This window comes from Rhopilema esculentum, chromosome 11 (genome assembly GCF_057945365.1).
Source record: "Rhopilema esculentum isolate cy_ngs chromosome 11, ASM5794536v1, whole genome shotgun sequence".
Taxonomy (NCBI): Eukaryota; Metazoa; Cnidaria; class Scyphozoa; order Rhizostomeae; family Rhizostomatidae; genus Rhopilema; species Rhopilema esculentum.
The window spans coordinates 15,312,160-15,323,872 of record NC_142825.1 but is presented as its reverse complement, the minus strand read 5'-3'; the positions used below and the strand labels follow the sequence as shown (position 1 = coordinate 15,323,872).

Sequence of the window (11,713 nt, the reverse complement as noted above, 5' to 3'; positions counted from 1 at the left end):
GGGAGAATAGTACCTGGCTTTAAAGTATCTCTTTAAGAATGTTGGACTGATGACCTATACAAGTGGAACTTTTACGATGATCGAGGTATGTTTGAAGTTAAAGTATCGGAGTACAGTCATGCAGTCAGCTCTGTCTTATTTGAGCTGGTGTAATTCGAACTAATTTGAGCGAATTTCCCTGGTCATTTGAAAATCTCTTAATAAATCATTACAAAAACCTCTGTAATCCCAATCTCTATAATTTGAACTTTTCGTAATTCAACCAATTTTGTTAGTCCTCAGAGGAAAGCAACTATTCTATTTCAAACTTTCTGCGTATTTCATGATCTAGGCTGGCTATATATATTCTCTCATTTATCAAATCATCTTGAAATTCAGTTTTTGTAATTTTTGGCTGTCTTTTAAGTCATTTCCATCATTTTTTTCCGGAGAAAGGACGACTAAGTTCGGGCCTACCCTTTGCCGTACTTTTGATAGAATGCGTACTAGCGACTTTATACGGGTAAAGGCTATCACACTTTGACGATTGGAAATGGAAAGTTACCCGTGTTCAACCGCTTTTAGGGTTTATAGCCATTAGAATAGTATGTCAATATTTCAATTAATGCCACGAACATTTTTCCAAAGATAAGAAGATCATTTCAACGATCGGTAGAGTAAGATTATCTTCATGTGATTATTTCTAAACCCTTCAGTGCTGATCTCATCATTCATTTATATACTTGAAACAACTTTGTCTAAGTTTTTTGTGGAAAGATCTCTCATATTTTTAAAAAACGTCTTCATTTAGGTGCTTTGCTTGTCAATATCTTTACTTCGGCAGCTATAAATTTAGCAGCAAATTGTCTACCCCTGGCTTTTTGTTACCGGCTGACCCAGGACATCAAAACCGTTCCCATTACTTTTCACCCAGCTCGGTGCTGAAACTCTAGCAAGTTGTTGATATCAGTCCACGACATCCTATCGGGAATAACAATAATGAATTTATGTCTAACAAATATTGCAGTAGAGTGTTTCAATTGAAAGATTTCAAATATTTCATGGATCTAAAAGCTTTGGAAATTTTGACAGAAATATTTTATTATGATATTTGAAAAAAGAGTACCAACAATTTGCAGCCAAAGATAACAAAACTATTCTTGATTTTTAAGTAAAACTCTAGATTTGATTTTTGAGCCTATTCTTTTTTGGTTTTGGTCCGGATAATCGGCAAATATCGTAATAAGTCGCATCAGGGAAAAAAGATTTGAAGTAAGCCAATTTTATCTAGTTTTGAAGTAAACAATTATTGTTCAAAAGGGATGGCTACAATTGCCTTTGAAAATTGACGTTAGTGTTCGAAGGTTTTTGACAGGCAGTCCTCAGCCAACAAGGTATAAGCAAGGAATATTGTTGTCTCCAAAACAGAAATCTGTCATGGTTTTGGAGACTGCATTTGTTAATAGATGAGATTCGATTCCCTTGAACTTAACTTAGACTATTAAGACAGAACCATGAAATCTTTATTATAAACTATTATATCAAGTCGCCTAGAAAGCAGAAGATTAACCCTGTGATGAATTTTGTTTGCATTTCCTTTTCTACTCGAACAGGAGTATTCATTGCATCAGAAATATTGTTTGCGTATACTAAAACGTCCACTTTTTGAACTATATATGCTATGGCCCTTGAAGTTTAAACTATGTCTGGTATCCATTTGAACGAAATTGTTGACTGCAAACTTACAGGGATTCTTTTCCAAGCAATTATTAATTGAGGTCCAAAATAATGATTCAGAACATTAATGAACCGAGTCTGTACTTGCTATGAATTATAATTCTATACCCGTTTCAATAGTATCTAAAGATCATACCGAGTTGACTGAATAACGACCATGCAAACTTACTGTGGTGAATTTGTGGTACCAAATTGCGGATAAAAACACTCTTGGCTAAATTGACAAATAGATCTGAGATGCGCCGTTTACCTGCGCACTAAATGGATAGGTAACTTCCTTCTAGCTGCGCATTTATTTTAATCCTAGCCCCGTTTATACTCTGCTCTTGAAAACCATATCGTTTAATTCCTTTCCGCTTCATCTTATCTTTTATAATAAAGCGTCTTTTAAAGATAGAGCGGTTATATGAATAAGAATGCTCCCTCAAAATATTTTGAAAAATTCTGCTTTGATATGCTTCTCAAAAACTTACGATACAGACTGGAAAAGTACGCTAAAATCTGGAAAATTTTTCAAAGTTTTGATAATTGAACTTTTTTTTTGTTTACATATCAATATTTTGTATGATATTATGACCGAGATTTTTGCTGAATGAGTATAAGGTTTAAATCTAAAAGCTACATAGAAGCAAATAGGAAACAACAATCTGTCTATAATTATCATAAAATAAACATTTCAAATTGTTTATGTTGTTGTTAAGCATTCACCCTGGGATAAAATTGATTGATTTTAAAATCGATCGATCGATGATTGATTAGTTGATTTACAAAGTTAGTAAATCCTCCATTTACAAGATACAAAATTTGACTAGATTAAAGTAACGTATATTTCCCTCTTTTCACATTGAAGTACCAATCATTAGTACTGTTCAGTAAACATGAGACAGCAAAATGCAAATTAGGAAATCTAGACTGATCAACAAATAAGTGTTTGTTGGAGTCAAGATACTTGTACAGCTGATCATTGCTGATTGTTGCTTCGTACAGTTCATCGTCAGTGGATCAGAGTTTCACTGTCGGCATGGATGTCGTTGTAAACAATTTTGAGTGCATTTTCTTGGATTTTATTCACATTAACATTTAGAGATTTGTCATGGAACATCCAAATTAGGGGGAAGTAAATTAACTGCACCCTTATGAATCAATTCATTTTCAGGAAACTCTTGCAAGAGCATGCCATTTTTGGCTGGCTATTCTGGATAAATTTGAGACGTAACTTATGAAATTAGGATTTCCTTTTATTATCAACACCAAAATTTTTCTTCAGAGCTTGCTCCGACAATAGTTTCCCTGATTTAGATCCCAATCATCGTAGTTTGTCCAAACAGGCGACACTTTTAGAACACTATTTTTTACTTTTCTAAAGTTTCTGACAGTCCGCTGCAAAAATCTCTATATCATTAGCAAAGCTGCTTTATTTAGATTTCAGTACCAAAAATTGAAAACAGTATTTGCCGCTCACAGTCTCTTTTCATTTCATATGTAGCAAAATATTGATAAAGTGGTTCACAACATTGAAACTACTAGGATTGCTATATGAAAATAATCAAAAAAATAATTTTAAATTTTTTTATCCGCAGACATCGTGAAGGTGAAAGTGATTTCCGAAGACTGTACTGATCTTAGTTATGATTGTCCTAGAACGAGGGGGCAGATCTTTGTGAATGGTTACCAGTACAGCCAACAATTTAGAGGAATAAATGTTGCTGTATTTGATTACCGAAGTAGCATTCTAGAAAGGTCAGAAGGTTACGATATTTGGGGAGATCCTCTTAAAATAGATGCCTTAGCAACCATGCTAAACAGTTTGGCTCCTGATAAGTTATTAATTTTTTGTGCCAAGGATGCCATAAAAATGACTACAAGCTTAGCGAATGAGCTACAGAAAGTTGGTGTTTCTGCATCTGTTACTGAAATTGTTAAAGATGACTTAACATCAGAGAAAATTTCGCTAGCAGCTATCTTTTATACTGGAGATACACGAATGGAATGGGAATACTCGACAAGCAGCAGGGGAGAAGGGGCTTCTATCATAGAAACTACTTTGTACCCTTTTCGAGACTACAAAGGCTTTACCGGTTGCAGCGAAGAAATTGGCCTCAGAATAGGATACATACCAGATACGGGGATATCAGTCCAATCTGTTTTTGATAATAATCTCTCAAAATTTGGTACGCAACATGCGAGACTGCACAGTGCTGAATCCTGGTGCACAGGCCGATCTTCATCAGTGTCTGTATACTTGCAAGTCGACATAGGTATGCTGAAATTCATTTCTGGGGTTGCGATTCAAACATCACAATTAAGCCGTGAAAGCCTTCATCCAGTCAAACGATTCTATATTAGTTACAGCAAAGATGGAGTCAAGTGGACTGAATTTTCGGAAGATGGAACTAATCGAAAAGTTTATTCAGGTAATATCAACCTCAAGAGCCATGTAAAAGTAAACTGGTTTCTAAGAACACAGATGCGTTTCATTAGAATTGTGCCATTAGAAAGGCAAACTGACGAAGGCACTCATTGCATAAGAATGGAGTTATTTGGATGCGACTCGGGCGAAGTTGTCTTCGAAGAAACTTTTTCTGCCTCAAGCGGAAAAGAAATTGGGCAGCGTGTTTCAGGCAAGTTTTCATTTCAAGCAGGTGCCCCATTAACGCGTCAAGTAAACGTTTACGTGTCTACATCTGAAAATCAAACAAGTCTTGCGAAACACATAGAGCAGTATCATTTTCAGGACATGAACCAGACAGTAACGGCAAGCAAGAACAATTCACTATCGGCAAACGCAGTGAACCTAACGTATGTGACAGCTAACAGACTGGGAATGAAAAGCGCAGCAAGAATACATTTCAACTTGCCAAATCTTACAGATCATTACATTTATGACATTTGGATTCGATGTTGGGTAGGCAAATTCATCCTCTTATAGATCAACTTAGATTTCATTAATGTTATTTATTTTCCTATTACCTAAGTAGACTAAATTCACGCACTGAATAATATTGATTCCTGTGGGCAGCACTGATTCTGGCACCAAGGACCATAATTAATCACGCCCCTCTGAGTTCATCATTGTCACACAACATTCTTATTTGATCTTTTTTAATGTTTTTACTATTAAATTCAAGCAATTGAAAATTGATAAGATAGAAACATTATCAAAAATCACTGGAGTTAGTATCAGGGAAATTTTTTGGTATTTGGGGCTGAAAATTAAAATTTTTCTTGCCTCTTGAACAAGTTTTGACAGTACTTCCAAATAAAATTCACTTCCTAATATTTTCTTTTAATCCATATATGAAATTGTTCTGCTTTTTTAAAAATTTTTTGTCTAGTTTACCAATATCCTGTCATGTTTCACGCGATTCTTCAATCTCATGCAAAGGTAACAAAAGCTAGGCCTACCTAGGTAATTATCAAACCAATATTTATGTCAAGTGAGTGAGAATTCTGGTTTTTAAGCTTTGCATTGGTGGGCATTTTATCAAGAAATCTAGAAATGTTGCATTTCTTGTTAATTATAAGAATTTCTTGTTGTTTGCCCTTGCTTGCTTCCAAATGATTTTCTTTCAACCATTATGAAGCCATTTGAATATCTTGATATAAACACATCTCAATTTCACTGTTCTTTTCTTCAAAGTAATACAACTAATGTTCGTTGGCATGCTTATCTGACATATATGAATGCTTTACCTTGAAGACGAAGTCATTTTGAAAAAATATTCCATAGAAAGGGTCAAATGCTGCTCCTTTTAGGCATGACTTTGTTATTTCTTTCATTGACTTAAATAGATGTGCCCAAACTTTAAAGAATCTGGCTAGTACTTGAAAGCATCATGTCTCCTCATGTCTCCTCGATTGCAAAGTGTAAAGAGAATATAGTAAATCACACACATGCTATTTATATTCATTTAAATTGCAGAAGACAATCGTTAATGCGACTCGAAATGGCTCCACAGTAATATTGAATGAAAACGGAAGCAAATTATATTACCACACTTGATATTGATAGACGATATTGATAGAAAATAACATGATGAATCTTATGATTTAAGCATTTGCAGTCAAAATTTGACGTTGTCCGGTATTTGGTTAAAGTTCAATTTTGTCCGAGTTGTATTTCAAAATTTAATTTTGTCCAATTTACGCTTCAAATATTTATGTTATCCAATATTTGCTTCAAAAGTTTATAACTTTGAGTAACTTATTCTGCAGGTAGTTGACTCGAAGTTGAATTCCAGCACTGTTTGGAATACATACTCGTACGAAACAAGTGATAGAGTTTTGGCTGTAGCGCTACCATTCGCAATCAAACGGAGAACCCAGGATTACTCTTTAATCGCTCTGAATATCAGTACAGCTCCACAAAATGCAATAGCCAGTGGTGATCGCATTGTACTCAACATTTCGTTGACACCTTGGATGAACGCAGCTGAGATAGGACACTCGAATGCATACGAATTGGATCTGTTGGTCTACTTCGAAGAAACTTTTCTTAATATCCGCTCTATTGAATTTCTTCGATTGGATGACAGCAGCCTTCTTCCTTCCCGAAATACCACCTCTTTTGGCTTTATTCACATAGAAACCGACACCTTTGGACCTATGAGCAAGCAGAATTTTCAGCTCACCTTTGACGTAAGCATTCCTTCTTCGATTAACAAGGACAGCAAATGTAATACGAATATCATCTGGGGATTCAAGTATCGAACAAATTTTTTGAAATACAATGGAGAATTGAAAAAGGTTTTAGAAAATCTCCTCCCATTCAACTGTCAAATACCAAACAAGGCAAGAGCTGTGACGTCAACGAACCGTCTTTTCCTACCTGCTTTGAGCATAGTCTATGATGATGTGAATAACGACGTCATCATTTGCAAAAAAGATCTTTCTTTAGCAACATATTATCAGGCAAGCTGTTTCTGGCAAGGAAGCAACAACCTCACATGGCAAGCTATACCAATGATGTATTCCGTTGTGGGCGTTGACACAAGTAAGCGACACCTCTATGGCATTGACAATGCAGGTGAAGCATATGTTCGTTCTAGCTATGATTTCAAAAGTGTCAAGTTTGTTCAGGACGACGAGTGGACAGCCATCCAAGGTCATGACTCTATCAGAAAGGCCAAAAGCACAGACAACCTAGCAGCATTACCAATCAGTCCTACAGATAACTGGATACTGCCTTCTCGTGATAATCAAGTTCTTGCAGTAACAGCTGGAGGGGTAAAAAGAATGTTCAGTGGCTGGAAAGAAACTGTTACGTTTTGAAAGATGGGTTTTGTTTGTACGGTTTCTCCTTCATGCAGAAAATGGAAGACAGGGATATTTATTCCGCTATTTTGAGATTTTCTCAAGTACTTAAAAGTTATTATGCTTAAACTTAAACAAAAAACTTAAACTAAAAAACCGTGGGGGCTGTGGGAGTGCGTAAGGTTTTGGAAAGGAGCTTTAGGGGCTGATAAAATTTGACAAAGTCTTCTGGTGTAAGACTGCAGTGTTCGATTAAAACATTCTTAGTATTGAAACATTTAAAACAATACGCTCCATATTTTGAATAAGTGACAGCGATGCGTTATTCAAAGATTTGGCGAAATCAACCCAACTGACAACATGAATGATTAACTGTTATAGTCGGGTGTCAGTTTAGAATATAAAGATTAAGATGGCGCTTGCAATTTGGAATGATAGAAGATAGCACCATACAAAAGTTATATTGTTTTTGTGCAATTGATTGACAAGGCGATCATCTGCTTTTTGCTATGATGAATCTCTTTAACTGGATAACAATTCTTTTGTACAATAGTAATTACAGAGCATCGTCGTTACATTCTTTTTACTTTTCAGAGTAAGTCAAGCCTTGGTCTGTTTTCCCTGTTGCCTTAGTCGAGACTCGTAAAAAAATACTTCATGGGGCTTACCCTCAAAGAGATCTACTTCAGAATAATGAAACAGACAGCATAGCGGAATATAATCGAACATAGTTCAACAAGCAATTGTCCAGCCACGGGAGTGTAACCCTACATCCCTATTCTTGTATAGCCTGTTGTCACCATTTTTAGGGTTCAACAATAATCAATTCGTACAGTGTGTTGAAGCATATATGTGCAGTGTAAAACTATACCAACCACTTGTGAGATCTAATGCGAAAACAGAAACAACTGAAAATTATTTAAAAGAGGATCATCATGTAAAAAGCGCAAAAAACATTGTTAATGTTTAATGACAATAAATATCTAGAATAATACATTTATAAGCTACGCTTAACCAGTTTGTTTTTTTCTCATCTTTTTTTTTAAAAGCATGCTGAAACCATGACTGCCTATCAGCCTTAGGACAATCCAATTTTCGGCACTTTTTTAGTAATGAAATGATGTACAGCTGGTTTGGGCTACCAAAACTCCTGCTAAAACATTTTCCAGGATGTGCGGAGTGTCTCCAATTCTTTGGGAAATATGGAATTATACAAGGGTAACAACCTCGTTGAAAAAATTTTCAATTGGCGTGAAGTACTTTTTCATCAAGCATTTTAAGGCCACACCCAAATCTTGGCGATATTTTTTAGAATATGTGCAATGATAAAGAATACTTTGAGGCAATCGACAAATACTTGAGTGACTTAAGCCATTTGTCAATCAATATTAGCCAATCACTTGGCATGTAAGTGCCATAATCACTGATTGGTCAATAAATGATTGGCAGACGACTTAGGCCACTTTAGCCATTTGTCAAATCCCAGTTATTTAGCCCGTTCTACGGTTAGAAAATAGCTGCAAAATCTGCAATACCCAAGTGTCAATGTAATTTTGAGCTGGGAACTCAATAGGCAAACATGTAAAAGTCAGGTTGACAGCGGTTCTAATGGGTTCCGCCTTTATCTCCTTAGAGTTTTTCACTATCTCGTTATTTGGCTCTTGCATATTTGCATAAAGAATCTGTCTGTTTTCATTGCAATGATTTTGCAACGTCGTCAAAAAAGGCAAGACCGACAAATAAGTAGTCAGCAGAATTATTAGGCAAGTTTATCGACAGCAGAAAAGAGAACATCTCGTTATGTTATTGTTATTGATGTTTAACAAGAACCTCCACACAGTAATGTTAATTTGGAAATGCCCATTCGAGGTATGAGTAGGAATGCAACTTTTCTCATGGCGTGCAATCTGGCTCGGAGCGAACAAGGTGTGCTTCTCGTACCAATTGGGTGTCGCCCATTCAAGATTTGCTCATAACACGACATCAAATCCAGCTTGCTAGGTGTGAGCTAAAGCTGAACCTATAGTGTGAGCTAGGCTCGACAAAACCTAAAGTGAAGGTGAAATGGAAACACTCAATTTAATGTGCGAAACTAGGCTACAAATGGCAGCCTATTTTGTACTATTAGTCCTAATGAAAATGCTGAGATATGCACTTTATCGTCATCTGTCAATTCTATGATGTTTTTTATATCTAATGGATCAATTTATTCTACCAGGCAACCCAAAATCACCCATTTATCTATCAGTATTTGAGAAAGCAAACATTTTGAGACATTCTGAAGCTTTGCGTCTGGCACTCTTCATAGTACAAAACGTCAAAACACAGATCGAAAACTCTACGCTATGAAATATATATACCCAGTTGTGGATGAAGATTGCAAATCAGAAACGCGAGCACATGACTGTAGAGGTTGCCCAATCAGTGCGCTTGCTTATTGAATTGAAGATGTTACCAATGGAGTCCTAATGTGAAAGCCAACTCCTTTGTATATACAAAAGCGGATTTTTTCGAGCTTATGTAGATAGATTACAAAACTGCTAGATGGGACGAGGGTCAGGCTTTAAAAATGATCCGAAACATGTCGTCATAATAGTTAATTGCACAATCTGGGTTTTCCAGCAAATGGTTCCCGATAGCAGAATGGCAGGTTTTAGTTTTACTTCTAGATCTGCAAGATCGAGGTGGCTGTTCACTTTGCGGATGAGTTTTGTTTTTAATGCTGGAAGAGACATACTGTTTATTCTGTCCCTCCATCTTTGAATAGTGCTTCGTACGTAGCCAGAGTCACACTGGCACGTAGACTCATACCTCTATGTCAAGCCCACAAATACCTCTAGTTCAACTAACGGAATAGAAACACCACGAAACCTCACACTTTACTCTAGTATTCAAAACAAAAAAAACCAGGATAACAAAATACTCTATTTCATTGCACATATTGTTGTAGAATGTGTACAAGTAAAACATGAAGAAGTATGTTAGAACTTAGAAGAGACCATAACTTATAGCAAGCAAACATTTTTGTTCGTCTGAATCGTCAGAGTATAAAACTTTAGTATAATTACAGAGTATAGTTTGCATGTATATTGATGGTAATGGAACCCCATCCTCAGGGGCGTCACTTGACGGAGGGGGCATAGGGGTGTTCACCCCCAAAAAAGACCACAGAAATAAGGCCTTATTGCTGGGTAGGTCTGAGTTTGGCAAATCTTTTTTCTAGCAATGTGTATGATTTGTTGTTTTTCTTATATAACTGTAGCGAGAAGGTATTATTTGCCAGTGAAACAAAATAGAAGTTGCAAGCGTTAGTTTGGACTTGAGGGAATAGATTTCTGGTGAAGAGTAAAAGTGTTAACTGCCACAGAAAAATCTTAGAAAAAGAAAATAGGTCCAATCAAGAGTGAACCAGTGAAAATATTCACATATTTTTTCCAAATGTTAGAGAACAATTAGCAAATAAATATGAGAAAGAAGGTGTCGAGTAATACATATCAAAAGTAACTCAAAAGTAACATTATGAGAGCTGAATCTCATGGGTAATCAATACACAGAAAAGCTTAAAGTGCTCAACCCTAAAAAAGCTGCAGGACATGATGGCGTTACAGCTAACGAGCTAAGGGCGCTTCCCAACCATGTAGCTGTAGGTGTCGACTAGGGTAGGCAAACTCAAGCAAGAACCATACCTGAGTGGGGGGCAGGATTTAAAACTAGAGAGCAGATATATATATAAAAAACAGATATAATTCAAGCTCATGACATTATAACTATGCCAGCTTTTCAAAATATCATTTGAATTTGAAAAAATATAGCCCGAGGGGGCAAGTTGTTGTCAAAATCTCCCATGCCCCCTGCAGCTACATGGCTGGTGCTTGCTGATGATATGGGTGTATGTCTGGCAAATATATGCAGACAAAGGATACCTTGAGATAAAGTTCCTATCAACATGGAAAATTGGTATACTGAAGACAGCATACAAAGCAGGTGAAAGAGTAGAGAGAGGAAATTACCGCCCCTTAACTATGCTGTCCACACCCAGCCAGATGTACGAAGCCGTTATATGTAATCAACTAGATGATCAGCTGGAATTAACAAGGCAAATAAATCACTGGGTGTACAGGGAAGGTTCATCAACGTTGTCCTTGTTACTTTTCTTTTCAGAGGTATGGAAAAATGAATAAATATTCACGCGAGTACTTCAAAATCATCAAAATTATGAATTCATTATTGTCACCGCAGCCTTCAGGAAACATATTATTGCCATCTTGTTATATTTTCTCTTGACGGTATTTCCTTTTTGGCGACATATTATACTGTAACACCTCTGTTTCAATGCAATACATAAGATTTTAACCTGCCCTGATGTCTTTTTACTTCGCTTTTGCTTGAAGCTGGTCATGTTTTTGCCTAAGCACAAGCTATTGCTAAATGTAATAATTTTAAAAGTCCAAAAATTAGAGTTCACTAAGCGATTTGCTCTGTGATGTGAAGCAATGGAGAGGACTTACGTAGAACAAGGGAAGAGCAAGAAGACTGCAAGTATTCAAGGTACGTATATTGTAAACAAAATTTCACACTGAGAAACCAAACAAAATGATTTTCTCTTTTTTTGTCATTTAGTATGTTCAACTTTGAAAAGACAATCAAAGTGAAAAGTGCTTGCAAAATAAAAAGAGAATCGAAACAGGGAAAAGTGTTGCAAAATGCTGGAAGTTAAGTTGTGCAAAATATGCTGTATTGCTGT

General features: G+C 36.2%; 1 protein-coding gene across 1 annotated transcript; it reads left to right on the top strand.

Moving 5' to 3' along the window:
* The first annotated feature begins 4,022 nt into the window (after positions 1–4,022).
* On the top strand, positions 4,023–7,020 carry LOC135693919 (uncharacterized). The gene is made up of 2 exons (XM_065212499.2): positions 4,023–4,621; positions 5,932–7,020. The coding sequence occupies exons 1-2, from the start codon at positions 4,184–4,186 to the stop codon at positions 6,985–6,987; spliced, it is 1,494 nt and encodes a 497-aa protein (XP_065068571.2). The 5' UTR covers positions 4,023–4,183; the 3' UTR covers positions 6,988–7,020.
* The last annotated feature ends 4,693 nt before the right edge of the window (positions 7,021–11,713 follow it).

What these genes read in the sequence shown, in the direction of transcription:
- LOC135693919 (XM_065212499.2), top strand. Translation starts at nt 4,184, where the DNA reads ATGCGTTTCATTAGAATTGTGCCATTAGAAAGGCAAACTGACGAAGGC. An exon ending in ACATTTGGATTCGATGTTGG is followed by an intron (nt 4,622 to 5,931) that starts GTAGGCAAATTC and finishes CTTATTCTGCAG; the next exon opens with GTAGTTGACTCGAAGTTGAA.